Here is a 27056-nt window from a genome sequence, read left to right on the forward strand (position 1 = left end):
CATATATTGATGATTACCAAAACACTTATGTTTTTTGGTAGACCTGTGTTTGGCTGGCTATATCTCAGCTTCTGGTTGGTCAATCTCCTTGATTCTTTTTTTAGAACATCAGTCAACACCTCAAGATAAATAATAAAGCGTAATAATATTATGCTTTCTCTATTCTTTAATAAGGTCTGGCATTGCCTAATAGGAAGCGCCTCAGCCATGAGGCAAACTCACCAATGGCCACTCACTCCCTGTGTCTACAAGACACGTCAAAAGGATGACTGTTAAGAACGGCCCTAACAACTGGAGAGTGACTACTGCACATAGCCCTACCAGTTGCCCCTAACAGCACTGAACTGTCCAACTGCAGGTATGTAACGCCGCAAGCTACTTTATTTCCATTGAAAAAAACGGTCACTCCGGTCGGGGCCCTTATTGGTTAGTTTGTGATATTGAAAACTGCAGCAAGTTTCATTGATAAGTTGCTCTGTTTGTAAATTGGTGAAAGATTAACCTTAACATATATTTCCCCTAGTATCCATATTTGAAAGTATTAAAAATAAATCCCTAGTATCCACATTTGAAAGTACTCGAAATAAATTCCTTCTATTCATATTTGGAAATACTGTACTCGATTTAAATTCATTTTATCCATATTTGGAATTTTATAACCAACAAACTCCTTTTATCCACATTTGAAAGTACTCAAAATAAATCCCTTTTATCAAAGATTTGACATTACTAATTTTATTAATAGTGAATAAGCTACTTATTCAATTTTCTGATCATGTTAATGAGGGAACATAACGAGGTGAAAAGTGAAAACCTCTAATAAATGTGAAAAATACAGTATCGGCTGGTACTGACTCTTGCACACTCTCTGTGTTGCTGGTCAGACAACTAAGCCAGACTATGATAGATAAATGTGATAAGAAAATAAAATTATTTCATCAAAATCGAAAAACGGTAAGATCAATAAAATGATGACACTTTTGACAGAAAATAGATTTCTATTTAAATTCCTTCCTCTAATATATACACCATAACAGACTTTTTTTCCAAAATGAAAGGCTGAGATTACTAAAAGACTCATCTTATGCTCTTCATTAGTTCACCATGCACGCGACTCACTCTTATACCACGTGGCTTCATTAAACATGCCAATGCAACAACTTATACGTGGCAATTCATTTGAAATAACTAATGTATTAATTTTTTATGGTTATATAGCCAGGAAAATTTGTAACTACTAGCTAAAAAGTGTTTAAATACATGATTGTGATAGTTACACCTAACAATTTAATGACTAGACTACGGTAGATAAAAGATTCACTGAAAACTTTTTATTGAATTTGTTTAATTCACTGCTTCCAAATTTTCTTTAAATCTGAAATTTTTCACGGCTCGTTTGGGATATACTGAACCTTTCAGACATAAATAAAAAATGATAGTGTGCTGATTATAGTAATCTGTAATTATTCCTTTTCTCATATTTACTAGAGGGACCAAGAGCACATAATGGCATCAAAGATAAGTATCTGGTTACCAATATAAGGATGGATCAGCCAAGGATTACAGCTCTTTGATGCCGGATGTTTCCGAGTCATGGACCATTATGGTTTACATATGTTTAGACAGTTTATTGTTGCTGGCTTGCAATGGTTTATGTGTGTTAAAGATGTTATTGCGTAGTTATGTCATATTTTACTAAACACCGCTACTGCGTATATAAATCAACTGAACTCAACCACTCCTTAGTAAAACAGTACAAAATATATATTTCATTAATTACTAATAGAATTTCTATGAAAATGCATTTATATCTTATTTACTGTAGTTTTGTTTAGTATTGTGCTACTATAAAACATTATATTTACCAAATAAAGATTATCATTATTGTTTATCAATATCAATAATTGCTAAGTTCATCTATTTAAACACTCTTTTCAACAACTTGCTGAAGGTTTTTCCGACCTGAATCTTAGACTATCTTTTAATCCTACATGTTTTTTCAAATGTGAAAATGTTGTAAGCTTTTCCCATGAGCAGTAAATGTTGACAGCTATGTTTACATAGCACAAAAGCATGTTAATATGAAAGGCAAAGTAGCTCCCAATCTGAAACCAGTCATTCGGAGTCATGAAACAATCACTTTAATATTAGATTTGAGAGATAATTAAAGGCGAAAGGGTTTCATTATGGTGTTTGCTCTTACATGCAGCGCAGAGAAGCGGATTGGCCATTGAACCTTAAAACTGATGGTTGTTAAGGACTGCAGAAGGAACTACCCAAATATACCAGATATACAAAACTATATATCTCTAAAATACAAAATATACAAATATATATATATGGTCTCCTCTTTCTACTCTGTAGGAAGTATTAGTGAATACACACCATTGATCTAATATTCATAACACTAGCGAGCCACTCTAACAAGCATTGTATTTTTCTCTACCTCAGAATGGTTAGAAATTCCAAACAATAAAACCAGTCATCTCGACACTCTTCTCAAGTTTTTCCGGAATGAACGGTTAAAACCTTTTTTATAGCGCAACATCATATAGTGTGTCGGACATACACGAGCTGTCTCATACAAAAAATGCGCACCATATAGTGTGTCACACATAAGTTGTGTCATACGTAGAATGTCTTAAAACCATATAAGAAATTGGAAAATGTGATAATATTGTTGAATGTACTAGAATTATCGAAAGAAATAAAAAACAAGTCATAAAAACAACAAGAAACCATTCTGGTTCAGATGGCTGGTCTGATAATATCAACATTTGAGGCTTTCCCTGCAAAGGCTCAGCCAGCTGTCATGCTCACGTATCCTAATCTTTCCATTAGATCCAAAATCATCAAAACTTGATGAGCCATAAGAGATATCATTACAAAGCCTAGCTTTCTTAAAAAGGCATCGCCATAGACTGTATCATTTTAATCAAGTATTCATTTTCATGTCGAATCAAAGAATCTATCAAATAGAGCTATACTCTGACGCTCAGCGACAGATCTGGTACACTCAAGACAATGCTGCCAAGTTTGATTGTGCTGCCACAATAACATATAGGGCAAAAGGGCAAGAGGTAAAACAATGAATTTGCCTAGAAAGAAGGGAGAAGAAATCATCATCCAGAAAGCTTGGCCATTCGTTTATCTCTTTGCTTTTGACGTACCAGCGTACGTGCTTTAAATAACGCCTGGTTGTATAGCTTCTGAAAACATGACAAGCAATGGATATAATACTCATTTTAAATGAGGGTCTCAAATCAATGTCAGCAATTTACAAAATATTTTAAGTGATAGTTGGTGCTAAGAGAAACCATCTTGAACAGAATTTAACATGAACAGAATTCAACATGAACAGAATTTAACATGAACAGAATTTAACATGAACAGAATTTGACAGGAGAATTTGGTAAACTCATTACATTTCAACTTTCTGATTTATGTCTAAACTAAATTTAGGTTTACATCAGTTTGCTAATTACACATTTTACTCTTGCCTATAAGATATTTATAGCGAAGATATATAAAAGAAAATCTAAAACAAGTAAATAAAACAATCCAAAACTTTAATATTTTTAATACAGCTAAAAACTGAGTAGTAATGGACTTGGCTCATTTCCAGAGTATTTAGATTATATGAAAACTAGCCTATAACGAGAGTCATGATAGAATTCATGCTCTTGATTATTATGATGGTTAAAAAATGATGGTTGACAATGTCTAGAGTCAGTAAGTTAGCCAAGAAAATAATCCCGTAATAGAGAATTACATCGCTATAATAATAATCCAACTTTGTTATTGACCTGTTAAGCTGCCAGCGATTATAATTTATTTTACAAGTATGACTATCGATTGAAATTAACTTGTCAGAACCTAAGTTTTTCACTGCACGCTAAATGAATCTTTACATTGTGCAGTTGTCACACTCACTTTATACATCAAATGTAATTTCTAACAATCTATATGAGAAATTATTAAATGCTGATTATATATCTTAATTAAATGCTGAATAATAATTATTTTATAAAACATAATTCTATTGTCAAGACCTTTGCATGTTTTCATAGGCCACGTAGAACAGGAATTTTCACAGAGCAGTAGAGTGAGTTTAGATAGCTCGTATAGCATTTTACTACTATTATATATTATTTTTTATATAAAAAATGGTATTATGCAGCTTCTAACAAGTCTGGTAACGAATTCACAAAAATTGACTTCAACCGTGACCTGCTTTCTCTGCACCAGCCACTATCATCATAAGATACTGTCTTGCCCAAATAATCTCTTCCGTTTAAACCAAAACAGACCAAATAGATTCAGCGATAGCTTGCACTAGTTTAACTGATAGCATGCCTTCATGTAGCAAACGACCCCAATAAAGTTCGAATGACAGGCTAAATACTAGCTAAAAACATGAAAATGATGGCTGACTCTGAGCTCCTATTTACAGCGCATACATACATGCACATACATATAGAAGTACGTATTCCCTCTACCGACATGCCCATACGCATGTACAAACAGACATACGCATACATAAATATATGAGAGCTCATACTAACACAGATGGATACACTCAAATAAACACACAATCTGGTGCACATACTCATATGTTGATGTTTTCGGACATATCACTCAGATGTGCACATATACACCATACAGACACATATACGCATATACAGATACACTTATATGTGTGCAGATACACTTATGTGTGCAGATACACTTATATGTGTGCAGATACACTTATATGTGTGCAGATACACTAATATGTGTGCAGATACACTTATATGTGTGCAGATACACTTATATGTGTGCAGATACAATTATATGCATATAAATAAACATTGTCACACTTCGACAGAATTACAGGAAGTGACGACAAACATTCTCGTAATAGCTCACCCGATCTGTTTTACTCGCTTTGTCTGTGATTGGTCCAACTGGCAAGGGTGCACCAAGGCCGAAGATGTCACGTAGCAGCACATTATCCTGTAAGGCATTATCATGTGTCAGCTTAGTGAACTTTAAAACTTGCCACATCACAGTAAAAGACAAAAGAACATGAATCAAATTCATTGAACAAAGGCTAAATACTGTAGATGAAAACTTAGAGTTATTTCATGCATCAGGTATATGACGTAAAACAATTAGAAACACAACATCAGCTAAACGCATGTCTACAGGTTATCACCCCATCGATAGACAACAAGTTGACAATTCATATCAGCAAGTAAATATCAATACAAGTTGCTACAAGTGAATTACACAGGATACTTCATTAATCATATGAAGATCTTAGCTTTAAAAAAAGAGCACGACTCCCAATATCTTACCAAACATATCGCGTGAATTTAACCCTTTGGCTGGGTAAAAGCCCGGCAAAAACACCATTCAAAATTCAATAAAATCGATATTTTATGAACATGCATAGCTCAAATCTTAAATTTATTTCTATGAACAAAATTTTTTGTACATAAGCATTCATTTACATATCTACTACTACAAAAAAATACAACCATGCACAATTGTCCCTGTATGAAATGCTTGGAAGCATTTTTTTCGGTAGAGTCAAACCGTTATAACATAGCCGTGCGAGCCAACATAACAATTGTTTTTCTCTGTATATTCCAAGTATATTAAAAGTCCAAAAAGTTTACATCACTTCTATCATCTGAATTATTTTTATTCTGATCAGACAAAAAATCACTAACGATCGCAGGATCAAATAATCTTTTATTTTACCGTTTTGAAAGTCAAGCCGATGTTGACTGGTTTTTCCAACTTTTATCCTTTTACAAGGATGTGCGATTTGTTTAGCTTTTAGCACAAAGCAACGCCTTTCAGATAATTAATAAATAAATAATCGTTTCATATTGTAAATCATCTACTGATATCTTGTTGATGATATTTAAAACTTACTAGCGTTCATATCCTTTGTTTAACGTTACTAGGCGACAGCTTTATAAACGCCTACCGAAAGCGACATAAATGTCGTTTCCCCACGCAACCGGTAAACGACATTTTGGTCGTTTCCCCAGCCAAAGGGTTAAGATAACCTGTTCAAGTTTTGGAGATGTAACCAATGCAACAAAAAAATTTGTGCGCGACAAAATTTTTCGATGTCTTTACATATGCTTTCTTAAAAGTGTCTCATCCAGGGTAACATCATGTATCTATCCATACCGTATGATACACTTCCTTAAACAATGCACCACTTAGTATAGAATGATCATCATAAACCGTGGTATACTAACCTCCTCAATGATACAGCAATAAAAATGGCATGCAAACTATGCAAATCTCTATACTGTTTACTACAAGACATACAGTAAAGCAAGCTATAATAGACTTTAATCCAGCAGATAATCTGAAACAACTACCTACACTACTACCTAAAATAGACTACGACACTAATGGACCACAGGCTTGATCACTTACCCTTAAATGGGTGTTCATGCCAGACTCCAAGTTAGAGCAGAGACTGTCATACTGCCTTTTTCTGGCCCACGTGTCTATGTAAATACTCTCACTGCCTACCTTGCAGTCGTACTCGGCAAACTCTCCACTCTACATAAGACAAGCGAGAGAAAAGTTAGCATTCAGATGACTCAACAACCTACTAGAGACATTTGCTAGCAGTCTAAAGGCTTGGAGACTACACTATATCAGTCAAAGTTCTTTTGGGTAGCACAGAAAAAAATCCAGAGCAAAAATTATAATTTATTTTAAATAATAAGTCGTCCTCTGTAGGGTCTCAAACAGTCACTAGCCAGCGCCCCTACATAACAATATGACAGCTCATACACTTATTCACTTTCTAGCTTAACAGTCGCTTGTTTATTGACACGCCTTTGCACTTCTATAGCCACAACCAAAGAGCTTCATAATTACTCACCTCGACAGAATTTAAAATATCCCTGAAACTGCTTCGTTGCTGTTTTCTATTTTTCTTGTGCTGATGTTTGTTGTTGTCTGTAGACATTTGACGCAGTTTCTCACAGAGCTCGTTCATTTGAGGCCCCTCAAAGTCCTGTGAGTGAGACGAGATAGAACAATGGAAATACTGTAAACAGCCTAGAGAAATGATGCAGAAATTAGATTGACCAATGATACTATCGATCTATGTGCATCCTATGGTTACGATGACACCTTTATACGATTTTTTCGCCTTACGGTGTAGAACACGATGATTTGTCACCCTCTCCATACGAAATACTTAAATTTATAAATATACTTTTTAAATTTATAAATATTTATAAATTTATAAAAAAAAAAAACTTAAAATACTCGAAATTTAAATTTGGCAGTTGGTATGCTGATTATGTTGGAGTAACAAAGATGCCAACATGCTATTCACTAAAATCCCTTTAACGAATAAAAGAGATACTGTGCTTGATCAGCTCGCCGTTATTAGTTATTGTGAAAATGAAACCAGAAACAGATAAGTGATAAAATTTTAGCCGATGAAGAAGTTGAAGTTCAGTAAAATAATTAAAAATATATACTAAAATTTAGCTCTAAGTATGTGTTTAGTAGGCTAAATTCATTTAAGTTAAATTCAACGTTTATGTTATACATCTGCCTCGAAGGTAAGAACTCCCTATGGGACATGCTATGCTGCACATAGTAATGAAATTTTTGCATCCCGATGCCAACACTGGAACAAATTAAAATCGTATGACGAGAGTTCTCTGCACCAAAGTCATCTCCTTTTTTAATATTTCTGATACGATAGCTAGTGAGTTGTCACTGCATGATACAAGGGTTGACAATTCTTCAATACTAACCGTAAGTTCACATCGTTGCAAAAAACATGGACAGAAAGAGTAGCACGGACGCCAGCAATTGCCAATTGGTACAATGTGCAAACTTTAGAGATCAGAATATACACTGATATGTAAGACATCCAGATTTCGGCCGAAAGACACTGGGCAGACATACATTTGACCTAATGGACATTTAGTTGAGGGACATTTGGCAAAAAAGTGAAAACACATACTATTTTAAAGCATATTAAAAGAACTAATGAGTTTTTAACTGTATTGTTTTAGATTTTGTTTATATATTATATACATGTATATTATCTCATAAGTGTTGCATAAGCAACAGTACAATGTGTAATTGGTAGATTTGGAAAGTGCTATTGTGTACAGGATTAAGTCTGATTTATTGTAGAGAGGAAATTCAATAAGCAAGTGAACGATCTAGTCAAATTAAACATATGTAAGTTCTAACAGTTTAATGTATAAGTTAAGTATAATTTTAATGAGCGACTCCAGAATTAAACCAAATCTTCATGAAGTCTAATGCCAGTCGGCAAGTCTGGTCTCGATATTTACTCAATATCGTCTCACACACATCTACGCTCAACTTGACAGCATTCCTAAGAGCTCCTTTAGCTAACATACCCAATAAAATAAATCAACCTCAAATAATCTTTTTTATAGTTTTAAAAAGTTAAAATCTTTAAAGATGTTTTTTTACATAAACTGACAGAGCAAAGGAATTAAATGCAGCCTCTAGGAGTTGCGTTTAGCTGACTCATACAGAAGTGGTTCCTAAAAAGAAGAGTAGATAACTTCCTACTCACTTCATCCTGCTCACGTGCCAACTCATAGAGGAGAGATATGCTTTCTCCAGCTGCTATCCTAACATCCAAGTCTGGACTTTCCAATAACTCTGGCAGCTTGTGTAGATGTCTAAATGTAAGACGGCGTAATCAGTTGACGAAACAGGCCAATCATGTTAACCAAAGATGATGATGAATCAGGCATGACCACTACTTCTACAGTTCATTGACTGACTAACTGACTGAGAACTCTCTAAAGCGTGCTTGTGGCATGATTTGCCTCTGCCAAAATTATCAAGTTGTGTATAATAGTACAGCTGGTTAACAAGAAAGCAAACAGCAACATCAATAAACTAATGGTTTGCTCATTTCAATAGAATGTAGTCGCGAATAATAATAATGACTTGTTACTGAAAAAGACAAGTTATACCAAATAAAACCGCAACTTCAATACCTGTCGACTAAAGGTTTGACCGAGTTGGGTGTAGAGATGGAGAGAAGAAGGTTCCAAGCTTCGATAGCGGCCCGGTGAAGGTTGCATGTCTGAGGGGACAGGCTGGGTGGAGTCTTGTCACCCTTTAGATATGACTTTACGAATACTGATTCAAGCTTGGACATCAGATCAGCGATCACCTGCAGACAAACAAAGGCTGTTCGGTGATTTAATTAAACAACGACTCTATCGCTGAAACCCTCCAATTCTTTCTCCCAAATAGCCAAAAAAGCCTGGTTAGGTTTGACCAAACATCGTATTTCTCACAGCATAGGATGTATTTTAAAGCCTAAAATCTTCTAAAAAAAATCAACTGTGTGTCCTTTAATACAGTGCGTACTATGTGTGGACAGAGTTCTAAAATTTGTTGTGAGCCTTGGGTAAGTGCACTATAGTCACCGCTCCATGGACTATTTCCTGATAAAACAATGAAAATTCTTAAGTATACAGTAGAGGTGTGCTGCTAAAATGTTGATTACTCGTTTAAAGTGTATCGTGTATCTGTGAAGCGACGTGCATGTAAGGGTCATTTTGAACTGAGAAGCAGGCAAGCTATGCCCCCATACGCGGGTGGACCGGGTAGGCATTGGCTCAGGAAGTAAGCCTCTATTGTTTGAGTTTTCGAGAAAGAGGGCATCAATCACTAGTGTTACACGTTACCAATTTTTGAGCGTCCAAGTTGTGGTTTTGATCGCAGGAATGAGGATTAAGTCTGATTTATTGCAGAGGAAATTCAATCAGCAATATATATAAGTTTTCGTAGTTTAATGTATAATTTTCATGAAGTCAAATGTCAGTCGGCCAAAAGTCTGGTCTCGATATATACGGTACTCAATATTGTCTCACACACATCTACGCTCAACATGACAGCATTCTTAAGAGCCCCTTTAGCTAAAATCCCTAATAAATCAACCTCAAATAATTTTTTTTATATCTTCAAAAAGTTAAAATCTTTTAACTAGTGTTCAAATAAAGTCCAAATCTCTGGCCTCTATTTGAATGCCATGTCACTACGTAGTCTGATGTCATTACGTATTGACATGATACAGTGGAGTGGTCGCACAACTCCCAATTGTTTGTAGCTGAAGAGTTTACACGCTACGAATAAATTATCGCACAGCTCTGCGTTTTCTATATTAGCCTGTTGCGCTTTAAGCTACCGCAGGACGCAAACTTTATATCACAGCTGACACGATTAAAATGCGTCTAAAGTCAAATTTCAAATTCAAAACGCGTAGAAAATCTTTTTTTCAAATTCGGTAATATTTTTTATTTCGGAGATAGATTGCTAAAACACGTGCGTTGAAAACAAAGCTGTGTAGAGATGCTGTAAGGACATCACCAAAGAAGACGATGAAAATCCAACCTCCGATCGCAAAGATTTATGCAATAATACGAATATTGATGTTTACATTATACGCAGTACTTCGTTGTTGATACGATGTTTTAAAAAATACCCCCTCTTGAATCATAGGTTTGAATCGCTTCGAAGAATTAAATATGTGACGTTCGAGACCATTTACATGCTACGAAGATAAAAATATGCCAAAAATCGTAGCATGTAACACTTAGTGAATGTTGAACCACAACCTACCGATGAATCTGACTCAGATAATGATGAAAGGAACGCGAAATGTTGAACGTCAATTAGTCAATAAATTACGAAATTTATTGCATCCAAAAAGGTTAATGTCGCTTCGCCCGAAGGAGAGTACAAAATATAGGTGACATTCACCTTGCCTGTTGAAAGGGTAAATTAATCTTCCCACAATTCTGACAATCTATTTGAAAATTACAACGCCGGCATCTATTTGAATGCCACCTCTATTTGACCGCCACCATAGAGGAAGGGTGGAACAATAGAGTGCCATGGCATTCAATTAGAGGTTTTACAGTAAGTTGACAAGGTTCACTGTTTTGCCTTTGTTGTTTTACATACATATTTTTAAATGTGTCTGATAATATGGCGCACCTTATATATTGGCTAAGTATAGAAATCAACCACTGAGTTAAGACTGTGCCATATGATACGGCACTGCCTCTGGTAAGGAGAATACGATACTTACTATGTCTTTGGCCAGACAAAGCGTAGGAGTTTAAAGAGAAATTCTCTCAAACATGGTGTAAGGAGACATGAGAAAATAACTCCTAATAAAAACACAAATCTATTCTAGTCAATTCACTCTGCTAGACCAATCACATCTGCCTTAATATTGATAATAATGGGAATATCACCCGAAAGCTTCACAAGAATAAATACTTTGAACAGATCTAATAATCTGTTGCAGGGTACTTCCTACATGAAAACAGGTTGGGACACGCAGATAAATCCTGACTAGTTCTGTAATTGGTAAATCCTCTCCAAACCACGAGGAAAGGCGTGTGATGATGAAACGGTAGACAGAGGGTGTTAAAATGATTTGATTGCAAATAGAACACACAGATACCACAACTTTTTATCACTACCAGAGAAACTACTCGGTGACTGAACTAAAAACCGATAGTTGTTCACACTCAAGGACTTCTGCTCACTACCAGATACTGCCCACACGCGTGCATATCATTTTAGTCTAATGGTGCGTTTACACTGGCCGATTTTGTTACCGATTTTGTCGTGCACAGACAAATTTGATGAGTCGGTGTCGGTAGGTGTGAACAGAAAAATCGGTGTCGGCACCGATCTGAAAGTCGGTGTCGGAGCTACCCAGCAGTGCCCGGTTGCACCGACAAGTCGGACGCTCGTCAGCCAATCAGAAGCTAGGAGCCTCTAGTTAAATGAGCCTAGGCTTTAATGACAGTGCTAAGTTTATGAAACGAAAGGGCTAGGTTTAATGAGAGGCTAGAAGACTGTTATTAAAATTTCCCTCGTTCTCTTTTTAATAGTGAACCAGCATGGCTAGCAACGATGTGAACGCGAGAGTACCAAAAAATCAAGTTTTTTTATTTAATTTAATTAAAAGTGAATAGCCAGTTGTACGACTACTACTAGTTCTACTACTAGTACTACTGTAAATACCACTGTAAAGAAATTTGCCGGTCCTTACTTGGCACGATTTAGATTATGTCATACAGAAATACATTGCGTGTAATTTCATTCAATGTTTTGTTAGCGAAGGAAATTCACTAGCTGAGGAGCGTACGGCCATTTGCTCTGTCTACTAAGTGAGCGTTGCTCCCTTATATACAATAAAATTGCCCGTTCCGGCTAACGGGACCGAGTGAGAACACCGGCTAGCAATGTTTAAATGGCCAATAATTAGGCCCGCTAGTGCGTTGATATGACAACATAAACGACGACAATAGATAGCATAACAAGTAACAAGGCCAACAATAAAAAGGCAATAAAGAGAGAATAAAAAGGACAACTCATATAATAAAATATTTACAGACATATAAAATATATACAAACAAATAATTACAAGAAGTGTAAAGTGTTGGCCCGGCGTCCATCACACTACTACTACCACAAATATACATTCACCATTCAATCTTCTTCATTATTCATTTTATTTATTATAATTACTCGAACGAAAGAACTGTACGTACAGTTCTTTGCTCGGATTTTCATTGCCTCATCATTCATTCATTGCTTGGCATTCAGTAGTTGCTTCTAGCAGTAGTAGTAGGAGCAGTAGTAGTAGTGTAGTACTAGTATATAATTTTCCACATCAAGCGCGTTGATTTTTATGTGTACTCGTCTTCGCGTGGTCGGGTGAAGGTCAGAACGGCGAAACGCTGTGATTGGCTGTTGGTACCGACAAAAATCGTTTGATCGTTGCAATGTAAAGTGGGAGTCGGTGTCGGCACCCATGCGTGAAATGTCGGAGGTACCTGTCTGAGTCGGGGTATTGGCACCTAATCGGAGTCGGTGTCGGCCAGTGTAAACGCACCATAATTGTTCTAATTTATAATTCACTTGCAGACGATCAACACTCATTTATTATCTCACAGAAATATGATGCAAAGAGGCTATTAATTTCACAAATATCAATAATCTAAGGCACAAAAAGAGTGTACTGAAATCGTAAATCAGCAGAGATTTACATTTTAACTGATCGACCACCATAACACCCTCAAACAGATCGTCTAACATGGTGACATGACTGAGACCAGCGTACTACCCTAGACAAGGTTCAGTCTATATCCTGTATCCCAACCCATTGAATCACACTCTACATGTGGTCAATTGAAGTCACATCCCAATGGATGACAGATAATCGATGCTGCAGATATAGATACTGGATGAAAATTAAATAGCCAAAAACCCTGCTGCAGGTAAAAAACGAGGGTATACTTCACAAAGATCTAAGCAAAATCACTGCAATAAGCATTTAACTACGTCTAAAAAAAATTCCTGCTTAAACCAATATTACAACAATTTGCGAAACAATTTTTCATCATTTATTCCCTAACATCCAATATACCAAAAACTCACCTCTAGGTCATTGGCTGCTATAAATCCGCACAAGCCCAGGGCCTCGGCGCACTACAAGAAGAACTGTCCGGTAACCATGGCAACTCATTTGGCTATTATGTAAGTACTACATAATAAGGAATGGACCACTAGTTAGTGCCTACATCAAAAAGAAATATTACCATTCATGCAGTAAAGATATGGGAGTTCACACTAGTATGGTTAGCCTTCGATAGGAGACAGAAAGTATCCTAATAATTTACGACTAAGGTATATTAGAGTAGCTGTTGATCAAGGCAGTGGAGATTTACAGCAATTAGTATAGCAATAACGTACATTCCTATAGAGAGATGAAAGAGTTTAGGTTTCAGATGTAGTAAGGAAGATAAACTACATAGGCTGCTCAAGATAGTTATTCACCTATCATCTATCATGAAAAAGCTTGAAGATTTGTCTTGAAAATCATATTCAAAGCATTTATTAAGCAATAAACAAATAACATCTTCGGTGGCCCCAACACACGAACGTGAATAAAACCGACGACAACAGTAAAATTTACCGCTGCAAACTTTCGAAAACAGCGTTTTCAGGCGAGCTCAACACACCGAGCTTTGTTCGATATGCGTTGTGAAAAGTATTTTCATTTGACAATTTAAGCGTGCCATGTTCAATGCATTTGGGGTGCTGCTACCACGCATTGATGGCCCCTGTAGGATTGCTTCTGCCAAATACTTTTTTTTATTCTGACCTATCTTAATGCAAGAAGTTTTGTATATACATGCTGTTGCTCCTCAAACTTGCCTGTGGAACATGTCACAACCAGATTAAAGATTAACTGACAGCATTTTAAAACTAATTCTATTTATAACTACATAATCATTGTCTTCTTCAGCCATTATTTTGATGCTTGAACAAAAAACTAGTTGAGGAGACGAAAAAACTCTGCGATGCAAGCTTCAAACTGAGACCTAAGGAGGCCATTTTTTGGCAAAGCAGATGTATAATATACAATATTAACGCCAATCTTTGGCCAATGCGTGAGCATGAGACATGCGCACTTCTGTTGCCTGCCATTTTTACATATCTTCCACACATTTAGTCATCATGGTATGTTGTTATGGCTACCAAACATGGCAGATCATAACAAGTCAGAGTGTGCGCAGTATTTAAACGCCCACATTAACCTGAGGAAGCAGTTATGGAATTACACCAATCAGCTTGTACGCACATCTTGAGGAGTGCACTAGCAAGAAATTCTTCCTTCGAATAGGAAATTTAAAAACTTGTCCATAAAAATTTGCTATTCTCGACAGGCATCGGTGAAAAGACATCTTTCAAAAGACGATTGGCTGCTGTTCATGCGATAGTTTGTGTTGTCAGCTAATCTTCAAATGCAAAAACTTCATTTTATTTTTTAAATATTGATAACAAATATGAAAACTACATTAAAGGTTGACTTGCAACAAAATTCACATTACAGTTATTTGATATCAAAAGATTCACCATGTCTTACTCTGCTGAGTTGTAGGTGCAAAAATATGTGGAAATGTGATTACAAGCTCCTAAAAGCTCAAAAACAAACAGTTAATCGCCGCCATCACAAAACCGCCTTAGATTAGAATCTCTTTCCAAAATGGCTCAAATGGGACGTAGTTGTACAAGGTGGCTTCTGTTTACACTTTCATGCAACCTCATTCGTCGAAATATTTTCACAAATATACTTCACGCTTTCAATAAAGCCATGTCTATTGCTCTTACGTGTCTATTTTATTGTCATTGTAATGCTGTCACTTTCAGCACTGATATCTTATAATTTATCGTAAAAATTCGTTTAAATTTTTAACCTTAGCTCGAAGGAGTACATATCATTGTCTGATAAACATGATGAGCCTGTTGGTCACCTGTGATAATCGAAAAATGCTGCAGAAATTATTTGCTAAGAATGGGTCACATGATCAGATTGACGATTAGACCAAGCCGAAACAAAACTGTAAAGTAGCGAGCATCTATATTTGATACGGGTATTTAGGTAAAACCCGAAGTGTTTGTCATAAACTAGTGCTACGATAAGTTTTATATTGAGCCTTTTATTGGCCTTGCAATTCACATGAGAACATCATGTGACAACAATAACCGAACGTCATGACTACATCAGAGAAGTAAACTGATTTCGATCTACGGCGGTTTCGTGATGGCTGCGATCAACTGTTCATTTTTGAGCTTTTAAGAGCTTTTAATCACATTTCCACATATTTTGCACCTACAACACAACAGAGTAAGACATGGTGAATCATTTGATACTAAATAACTGTAATGTGAATTTTGTTGCAAGTCAAACTTTAAACACAGAAGCATGAGGCTAAATGCAGTGTTGATAGGTTTCTTTGCAGTGTGATTTGAGACACAAGTGTCTAGATGTTATCCAAAAATGCATTTTTACCAACCAATTTGAACCTTATGTTCTTATACTGGATCTATTCTACCGAATGCAGAATGAATTAATGATGTAATGTTATCCTCTGTGTAAGCATTGAGGAGGAGAAGGAGGAAGATAAGAGATGATAGGGCTGAGAGAGTAGCAGGTGTGTACTGTTTAAGACTGCTTCAGTGTTAGGAATAGGAATACAGTGAAGGAGCAGGAGTGAAGGATAAGCCTATTCCTTTACTACTGCAGTGTTAGTAATAAGCATATCACTGAACACATTCATACTAATATACTAAAGGCGTGGTCAAACGAGCACCGAACAGAACTAAATGACGCAAAACGACGTCGCTCTCAGCTGTAAAAAGTTCGGCCGAAGACATTTCTAGCCGAAACGAACTATTTCGGTACTGCTCGAAATTTCGTGCCGAACCCTTGCTCTTATTGGCTGGTTAAAATTCTAGAATTCTAGCGAGCACGCGCCACATTTCTCCTTACGTGCGTGTGAGTAAAGTTAAAAAAGAAATGGGACGATACTTTTATTTCGTTAAATAAACAACATGAAGCAATTTACGACAAGGTTCACCCGGACTTGTGATTGGGTTGCATAAATGTAAGATGTTGCACTTAAGTTTTGCATAAATGTAAGGGAGTGGTTGTGATTTTCTTTCGTGTAGAATATAAGTAATGTGTCATATTCATCCTGATGAAGTATCGTTGACTGATTTATTTATGTAAAACCACAGTACTATGATAAAGACTGTTTTTGTTTGTTATGTACTCAGCATAGAAAAACATTCATATGTTAATAAAAAAATATAATTATGTTGATGGGAAGGGTTAGCAAAATCTTTGTATCGAGTGATTTATTTTGAGCAGCTGAACGATCTTCTGATAAATCTGCTGTGTAATTATAATTTATAATTGTTCCTCAAAGTTTTTTGTTTACAATAGAAATATTTAACTCAAATACATAACAACTACTAATGAAACCATGTCCTGTCTCTATACGTATGGTATCTAGGAAGCGAAGTGACTTCGGATGCCGTGTGACATGTACCACGAACCGAACCAGCCTCCGAACCGAACCTACGTCGGTTCGGTGCTCGTGTGACCACGCCTTTACACTGCCCAGGGTCACAACACAGGACATGAAATAACCAGGGACTAATGTCATTGACACAAACAAGGCTTTTTGTTGGCTGTAACACAGGCTTGCTGAAGGGGATACAAAACACTGTTAGGACATCCTAAAGTCTTAGCAAGGAGCTGGAACTATATAAACTATCTAAATCAAAATGTAGAACCTCTATAAATTTAATTAATTTTAATATGTACAATACGTATATAAAATGAATATGTACAATACGTATATAAAATGAATATGTACAATACGTATATAAAATGAATATGTACAATACGTATATAAAATGAATATGTACAATACGTATATAAAATGAATATGTACAATACGTATATAAAATGAATATTTACAATACGTATATAAAATGAATATTTACAATACGTATATAAAATGAATATGTACAATACGTATATAAAATGAATATGTACAATACGTATATAAAATGAATATGTACAATACGTATATAAAATGAATATGTACAATCCGTATATAAAATGAATATGTACAGTATGTACATGTATATAAAATTAATATGTACAGTATGCATATAAAATTAATATGTACATAAAATTAATACGTACATTCAATAAATATATTTATAAATATATATAAAATTTTGATGTTTTCACTGAGCTGAGAGGTGTGCATTAGATAATTACTATAGGTTCCTATACCTCTCCATACGACATTTCCGCCTTAAGATCCCAACACAAAAATGAAGTAACATAATATGGTGGGAGGTCCAATATACAGAGGTGTAAATGAACGGAGGTGTAATTTTGATCAAGTAAGATGCTGACAATATGGCGATGAGCTGGTGAGCACACTACCTCGGACTATGTGAACTTCTCCAGAGTGAGAATTTTTTTTTTTAATTTTCTCTTTAACCTTTTCTCTTTCTCGCACATACTGTGTTGCTTCAAGAACCCAAGAATTGTATGATAAACCCTCACATACGGTGTTGCTTCAAGAACCCCAAGAATTGTATGATAAACCCTCACATACGGTGTTGCTTCAAGAACCCCAAGTATGATAAACCCTCACATACGGTGTTGCTTCAAGAACCCCAAGTATGATAAACCCTCACATACGGTGTTGCTTCAAGAACCCCAAGTATGATAAACCCTCACATACGGTGTTGCTTCAAGAACCCCAAGTATGATAAACCCTCACATACTGTGTTGCTTCAAGAGCCCCAAGTATGATAAACCCTCACATACGGTGTTGCTTCAAGAACCCCAAGAATTGTATGATAAACCCTCACATACGGTGTTGCTTCAAGAACCCGAAGTATGATAAACCCTAACATACGGTGTTGCTTCAAGAACCCCAAGTATGATAAACCCTCACATACTGTGTTGCTTCAAGAACCCCAAGTATGATAAACCCGCACATACGGTGTTGCTTCAAGAACCCCAAGAATTGTATGATAAACCCTAACATACGGTGTTGCTTCAAGAACCCCAAGTATGATAAACCCTCACATACGGTGTTGCTTCAAGAACCCCAAGTATGATAAACCCTCACATACTGTGTTGCTTCAAGAGCCCCAAGTATGATAAACCCTCACATACGATGTTGCTTCAAGAACCCCAAGAATTGTATGATAAACCCTCACATACGGTGTTGCTTCAAGAACCCTAAGTATGATAAACCCTAACATACGGTGTTGCTTCAAGAACCCCAAGTATGATAAACCCTCACATACTGTGTTGCTTCAAGAACCCCAAGTATGATAAACCCGCACATACGGTGTTGCTTCAAGAGCCCCAAGAATTGTATGATAAACCCTAACATACGGTGTTGCTTCAAGAACCCCAAGTATGATAAACCCTCACATACGGTGTTGCTTCAAGAACCCTAAGTATGATAAACCCTCACATACGGTGTTGCTTCAAGAACCCCAAGTATGATAAACCCTAACATACGGTGTTGCTTCAAGAACCCCAAGTATGATAAACCCTCACATACGGTGTTGCTTCAAGAACCCCAAGTATGATAAACCCTCACATATGGTGTTGCTTCAAGAACCCCAAGTATTGTATGATAAACCCTCACATACGGTGTTGCTTCAAGAGCCCCAAGAATTGTATGATAAACCCTCACATACGGTGTTGCTTCAAGAACCCCAAGTATGATAAACCCTCACATACGGTGCTGCTTCAAGAACCCCAAGTATGATAAACCCTCACATACGGTGTTGCTTCAAGAACCCCAAGTATGATAAACCCTCACATACGGTGTTGCTTCAAGAACCCTAAGTATGATAAACCCTCACATACGGTGTTGCTTCAAGAACCCCAAGTATGATAAAAATTACTTCGAGAAGAGAGTGAGATATTTGCATGAAATATATGAATATCAAGTTAGAAAGTTGCTATGCGTAAGAAGCTACTAGTAGTGGTTCCCATGTGTCTGAAAGGCAAAATATTTTGGTGTTTGTCCTTTGGTTAACAATGAAAAATAATAGTTTAGTCCAACAGTATAAGTACAATGAGTTCATAATAGACATACGACCAACCTGAGCGCGGGCAGGAAACGAAGCAGATGGATCTAGCATCAATGCCTGCAGTGTAGGTTGAAAACTATGAAATGCAGCCTCTCCTTCATCAGTGAGGCCAAGCTGAATGGAAAGTAGCATAAGCCCCGTGGCAGCATTCGCTTGCTCGTCCCCCTTCCCTGTGCATGTCAGGAAACATGCCGATACAAAATTAAAATAACCAGGTCTTAAACCGAAAGATACATGATAAACATACAAGCATATCTGCACACAGATGAGTGCAAGCGTGTAAATAAAGCCACAGCTATAAGGTATGTTGACTACCTACACAAATACTAATGCTACCTACTGAAATGCTAAAAATCAAAGCGACTCAACTGGTATAAGAAGGCTACAGCCGATCAGAAGCTTTTTAGAAGTAGACGACCAAGTTAGGAATGTTACAGACTACAAAAGTACTACAGATATTCACAAGAGAGCAAGATAACCTGATGTGGAATTATTAACCAAAATAGATGATCGGCAAGACCAATAAAACAGAAACAAGCCAACTAGAGTGTCAAACAACATCAATTAAATAGAATCGAGACACTCACATTTCAAATAAACAAATGCACAAATTTGAGATAGTTGAGCTGACAAGACCGCAGAGCACTTAGCAAAAAGCTGAAAAAATGAGGCTGCTTATGAAACTGTTTACCTTTTCACAATTAAAATTGTCTCGGGTAAAAGTTCTCCGCAATAGAAAGCTCAATACTTGCAGACAATAAACCAACTGCTAACTTGATCATACCAGTAAAGATCAACACTTGTTTAGATCCACTCTAGTTGACCCATCCAGACACAATTTCCACTAACATCTGGTTAATTTAGCAGTTTACCTATGCAAAAAACATGGAGTTATTCGGGGATTTGGCATATTTTCATACAGACACCACTTTTCCAGTAAAACCACTTGAAAAAGAAAAAAGTCTGTTAGCATTCACAACAGGAGCAACCCTGGGCGCTGGTGTTTGATTAGGGTGAGGTAATGAGGTTGTCAGTCAGTATGTCCCACTAACAATGTCACGTGTCTTTGCATTTTATCATTTTTCCATTGATAAAAATGTGACCTTTTTGTGCGCAAACACGCATTTTAGCAAGTCCACATTTCACACACAATTCGGTTTTAGATCAGTAGCTTATGTATTCATTTAGTTTAAGTCATCGCTTGTAAGATCTTTACTCATGAGAATGGCCAGCAATTGCCAGCTGTCGACTGATACACAACAGATTTTCTGCTAGTAATACCCCAGCCAGCCCCCCCCACATACATTAAAATTCTCCACAAACAAGTAGCACAACCATTGACCAATCACCATCCACCATAAAAACCGATTTCAAAGTTGTATATGAACCACACTTCACTTTTGATCACCAGGTTTTTATGACGCAGTTTGCAAGTTTTTCGCTCGCAAAATTTTATCGTATGTTTTATACATGCAAAAGATGTAAACGGCATTTATGAATGATGCACAAGAAAATGCTACGCAAGCTGTTCCATTTAAAACATTTTTCACACTTTAGTCATTCCTGTTTTGAAAGCGTGATAATAAGTAAGATAGGAGTGTGCCGCTCTGACCGCTGCTGTAGAATTGCTTATCTATTTTAACAAACCACCCACGCTAATCCGCCACATGCGAATGTTCATTGAAAAGCTTATCACATGGTAACTCAATTTGCGCACAATTCCAAATCATCATCGGCACAATAGGAACATAGTCAATAAAACACTAGCAACTCAACAGTGTGTTCATCATCATGAGCAACCCTTAATATGACCAATGTGTAAACCACATCCAGGAAGGCATTACAGTCACTTTCTATGAGACATAGACGTAGGTGTAGGAACACTCTGCTATCAGGATTAAAAAACAGTGACAAGGTAAGATTGAGTGAAGTTCACCTTTTTTTAAGCTGCGCTCGAGAGCATCTGTGAGGGTCACATATCGGTCTACGAGAAAATCTGTAAGAATTCTCTTCCTCATAGCCGAGCAGACAGACTTTATACTGTTCACCCTTGCCTTGAGACTAAAGAAGCATAATTTACTGTTGGTACTACACTGCACAAAGTGCTAACTACAGAGAAATTATATTGGTTAACTCCAATACTCATTATGATACTGGTTTTATGATTGGTAATTATGGTCATTATGATGACTATAATGACTTCAAAACAAAACTTTTTAAAGTAGGCTAGCTTTCGGGTAAAAGTCACTTTTTAATTCAACTTTAGTCAACTAGTTGCACTAAAGTCTGGTTCACACTATATCGCAGTATGACGGTGTTAAACACATAATACTTCGGTGATCATCTGTGATAACAATATTCACACTATCACAAACCCATATGCGTTTACTTCAATGAAATGCCCGCAGCATAACGTTCGCGTCTAATGCGGTCACGGAAATGATGAAATACTAGTCTCGCAGCAACAGTGATAAAAGAATATATGGACCGAGCAAGCCGCAACAGCCAATCACTTTGCACCAATCGCATTGCACCAATCGCATTGCACCAATCACATTGCACAGGCTGTTGGAATGCTCAGCGAACGATCAGGAAAGTTTGACAGCTGCAAACTTTCCAGAAGTATCAGCACTACCTCGATGATGCCATCGATTTACGGTACACATGATCGGCGAATAATAGCCCAGAAGACGACACCGACCATAGGCGATATACATGTAGTATGCCAGGATGCATGATCGCAATGCTGAAGATTTTCTACCTCCATTGAGGAGAGCTTAGCTGAGTATTTTCGATTCAGATCTATCAGTAGTGAGCGATTCTATGAGGTCAAAAAGTACTATCACAGTGAATGCCTTCGCACAAATTTTGCAAAGCGAAATGGTTTCGAATGTGTTCGGATATTACCATTTCTACAATTCAGGGTAAAAGCAACTCCGAACACATTTGAAGCATGGAAACGCATTGCATGTCTGTCTTACCTTTTTTCTAAGATGCCTTCTATTGCCTCACCAAGCTTCTCTTCAAAAGACACTTGGGCTGAGAGGTCGTCTGCACCATCATCCACAACTGCATCTGCACGATGTTACGTACCGAAGTTAATGTGTTAAGTACCGAGGTTCAATAGACAATATTGTCTATTTTACTATTTTTTGTAGTTTTATTTCAAACAAATACTTCGCTATATACTGGACAAAAAGCACAAACAAAACACCATGCTCAGCTCAAACATAAATACAAATGCATACACAATGCTAGGTAAAACAGTAGACGCTCCTTTAACGTAAATTCGACATAACATAAAAAAATTATGAAACGTTTTTGCTTCGTATTACGTAAGAAGTTCCATATAACGTAAGGCGAGATGCTGCTGTAAATTCTCAAATTCAACTTGAATAATAAGAATCCCAAAGTCAGCCTTAAAAATGGCAGTAACCTGTCAGTCTAGCGCTGTGAGAGAGCGTCAGGTGTGCTGATAAAGTACAGGGAATAAGCATACAGTCATACTTCGACTTACAAGTGCCCCAAATCACGAGAAACTTGAGATACGAGCCAGCTTTTAAGCAAGTTTTAGCACTAACACGCGAGTCACTTTTGAGATACGAGCACGCGAGTCAGTGGCGAAGTATGTAAGAGGCGTCTTATGAGAACAGCATCACTCTGTATGTTTCAACTGCGCAGGTTATACATTTGCAACGTGTTTTTTATGCATGATTAGTGCAGAATCAAGTGAATTAAAAATACTGTGTGTAGACCGTAAAACCAACCGGTACAATGAAGGATGAAAAATATGGGAATGTAAAGGAGGACCGCATTTTTACTAAGGAAATATAAAATATGTTTAAAAAAGACCATAGTTTCCAGAATTTATAAAAAATAGACATTTGGAAAAGTTGGCTAGTGGCTGTACATTAGCTCATTGTGACGACACCTGTGTTCACCCTTTTTGCAACACGTTGAAAGGGCGACACATCCTTAGATAAGTTTCTCTTAAGACGATTGGCTGATCATAAGAGCGAAACATAGAAAAAATTAGCTAAACCGCGAGTAAATATTTAAAACTATGAACGCCAAAGAAATTACAATCAGGTTAAGTTTAAAATAAGATTGCTTTTAAGTCTGTGCATCAGAATCCAAATTTATCAACGTCAAATGTTGTAATGAAGATTAACTTTGCTCTCCCTCTTTGGCAAATGCTAGCGTGTAGCTGCTATTGCATGTATTTAGTTTTACATTTCCATTCATCACATTTCCTTCAACTATTTTTATTTTTTGCTTTTGAAAGCATGTAGTAAGTTAGGACAATTACCAACATGTTTTTTTCTGGTATCTTGTTTTAAGTGTTTTTGTTCATGTTTGTCAAAGTATGGAAACCAATCAATATATATTTAATTGTTCTATATATAAATAAATTGCACCCAACATGCGAGTTGATTGACATACAAGCTCAGTTCCAGAACTCATCAAGCCCGTAAGTCGAGGTATGACTGCATATATATAATTATTTAGAGATACTTAAAGGTGGTCAATTGGTGTTCGAGTGTCGGTCTATTAGCCTGAATGTCACAAGTTGGAGTCTCGTTGAAAGCTATCTTTTATCCTAGCCTCTAGCAATGGACAAACAGACACCGCTGCTTTTATAGTAAAAACACATTTTTGTTGTACTTTATTTTAGCCCATTGAAAGAAATAATTGATACTAGCAAAGAAACCTGGTTTTGGAAAAATGGACAGACAGACACTGCTCTTATGATAGCCATTATTTTTGTTTTACCTAATCTTAGACATACAATATTTTTTCACTTTTTTGTCTAGACAAAGTCTTTGCTTCATAGACTCTGTCTAAACATAAAGTGAAAAAAAATTGATTTAAATTGACATAGAAAGGTGTCCGTTCCCCATAACGTAAAATTACCGTATTCATGGACCCTAAGCCAATTGAAAATGATAAGAAAAAGAGAAAGGTTACCAACACAAGCATATAATATTACAGTTAAGCACACTTCTAGTTGTTTTATTTTTGAAAGACTAAAGGGGTGAGCTTGGGAAGATATTGGAATGTATTCGGCAATTTACATGTATTTTACTGTTCGTATAATGTAAAATCTCTATCGGGTAAATGTTCCCGGAACAGGTTATTTATAGTAAATAAATAACACGTCTGCTATAGTAAACTACTGAAGAACACTATGATTGGCAGCCACTTTATAGAAACTTAAAAGCAAACAACTGCCTCCAGGGTTTCTGTACATTCAGGTATTTAATAGACAATAAACACACATATAACTGTAGAATACAGTACAAAATCAACCTGACAATATTTAACATTACTGAGAACAGATCAACAGAACAAGATTTTCTCAAATCAAATTACTTTGGAATAAGTTAAACAAAGGTCAGAATTATTCGAAATTGTACATCAAATTTATTATACAATATTAATACAATTACAATATTAATTGTAATCATAACACTGTAGAATCATAAGCTAGAGCAGTTCGGGAAACTTATTCTTCATGATAAAAATGGTAACTGATTCACACTACATAGAGAGAGCAATCAAATTTTAAAACCATGCATTGGAAGAAATGTTTAAATTCATTTATTATAGACACTTATGACAAGTAAGCTGTCAGGTAATTTCAAATAAATCGACGGATGATAAAACTGATATCCATGCACCGCAAACAGCTAAAATGTTGATTATGATTGTAAAGCATAATAATACATAATGCACCGTATGGCACGAGCAAAGTCTACATATTGACCATTTTAAGGTCATTCTTATTCAAGGTCATTATTATTCAAGGTCATTCCTATTCAATGTCATTCCTATTCAATGTCATTCTTATTCGAGGCCATTCTTATTCAAGGTCATTCCTATTCAATGTCATTCTTATTCGAGGTCATTTATATTCTAGGCCATTCTTATTCAAGGTCATTCTTATTAAAGGTCATTCAACATAGAAATGGTCAGAAACCCTAACTCTTACTCTTTGTTTACAATCTACACAATTGATAGCTAAATATGTGCAAACGGCGCGGTAGTGCACCAGAGGTGATACTAAGGGGTTGGAAGAGACCGCAAACGCATTAGCATGAAAAGAGTCAATAAATATAAATCGCTTTTATTCTTAGAGAGAGTCTTAGTCACCCTTGTTCTTTAGAAAATATCAGTAAAATCGAATAACATAAGGAGGGTCCCAACCAAGGATGAACTGAAAATGGAAAAGATACTAGAGAATTCATTGGCTTGTATATGATGACACATTTCCAAGAAGTAAAAACTGTGTTATATTCTGATCCTGTGATGTGTGTCTGTGGCTAATTAGCTTATTCAAAGCAAAAGTACAAACTTACCGGCAAAAGGATCTAAGCTCTGTTCACTAGATAAACTGCCGTGTGAGGTTGTACTCATGGCATCATCCATTCCTTCAGCTGCAGCAGAGACGCCTGCCTCGGTCTTTCCTGTATCAAACAATTTCGTAGAGCCTTTCAGTAATATGTTCTAACTGACAGTAATAGACATATATACAATGTCAGTGAAACGAGATTTTACCTAAAGGTACATTGTGACTGACATGTATATAAAATCAGTTGTGTTTTAAATTAATACATTCTTTGGATGAAAACTTTGTCAACTTACCTCTTTTTCGATTCTTCTTAGGCATTGCAGCAGTCAGGTGTTGCTCTCATTTGATTATGCCAAGAATGGACTATAGGCAGTCTAGACTCTAAAAATAAGATTAACAACATATACAATGTAGCAGCTGTTCAAGTATCCAATATAGGCAGTTAACAGCAAACTTTGTAACGAACTCGACTAAATCCTTGAATTTCTGATTAATCATCGCAACTCGGTTAATTGAGACGTTTAAAATGATCTATAATAATCTGGAGAACTACCAAAGGAGCTCATTAATGAACTCGTGTTTCCGTTATAGAAATTGTTCCTAGCAAAACGTACAAGTCATTCGTATATTGCTCTTATATATAGAGAGGGCAACCTCAACTGCAGTTCATCAGCCAAGTCATAGTAACATAGCCACGTCTTTGTGCATACAGTATGATCAGTCAATGTCGCGATCAGTCATATTAAACTACGTTTAATCCATTTTCATAGCAACTAAAATCAGTGTGAATATACTACACTACATAAACATTTATTGAAAAGGCTACGTTCGTTACCGATCATTAGCAAAAGCTACGACGCACGCTGCTATACTACTGAAAGTAATATTATGTATTTCTATATAGTACTGTGAATCATGCCGCTTTCACGCGTATTTCAGTGAGCAACGCAATAACCTAGTCGTCGTTTAACTTTCCGGAATTTGTCGTATGTTTCAACAATTCCAAGCGGCTAACAAGCTGCGCTCTATGACAACGCTGAGCGATACCGATGTTGCTCATGATGCTTTCATGAATATTTGGCATTGTTAACTTGTAATAGCACGAGAGCGATTGGCTAAGACTTTTGACCAATAGTAGTAGATAGTG

General features: G+C 36.4%; 1 protein-coding gene across 4 annotated transcripts; it reads right to left on the reverse strand.

Moving 5' to 3' along the window:
* Positions 1-2415: 2415 nt before the first annotated feature.
* Positions 2416-26760, reverse strand: LOC137386993 (interferon-related developmental regulator 2-like). 4 transcript variants are annotated; one of them, XM_068073261.1, is made up of 13 exons: positions 26745-26760; positions 26203-26290; positions 25917-26024; positions 22539-22632; positions 21494-21618; positions 19570-19727; positions 13504-13554; positions 9030-9208; positions 8597-8705; positions 6902-7036; positions 6445-6573; positions 4909-4995; positions 2416-3209 (listed from the first exon to the last, which is right to left on the reverse strand). In XM_068073261.1, exons 2-13 carry the CDS (start codon positions 26225-26227, stop codon positions 3123-3125), a joined length of 1287 nt encoding a protein of 428 aa, XP_067929362.1. In that variant the 5' UTR covers positions 26228-26290; positions 26745-26760; the 3' UTR covers positions 2416-3122. The 4 variants fall into 4 exon arrangements, with proteins under 4 accessions (XP_067929362.1, XP_067929360.1, XP_067929363.1 ...); XM_068073259.1 differs by lacking the exon at positions 26745-26760 and adding an exon at positions 26524-26714; XM_068073262.1 differs by lacking the exon at positions 26745-26760 and adding an exon at positions 26570-26705.
* Positions 26761-27056: the final 296 nt, after the last annotated feature.

The sequence above is a fragment of the Watersipora subatra genome, chromosome 2, assembly GCF_963576615.1.
Source record: "Watersipora subatra chromosome 2, tzWatSuba1.1, whole genome shotgun sequence".
NCBI classification, from domain to species: Eukaryota; Metazoa; Bryozoa; class Gymnolaemata; order Cheilostomatida; family Watersiporidae; genus Watersipora; species Watersipora subatra.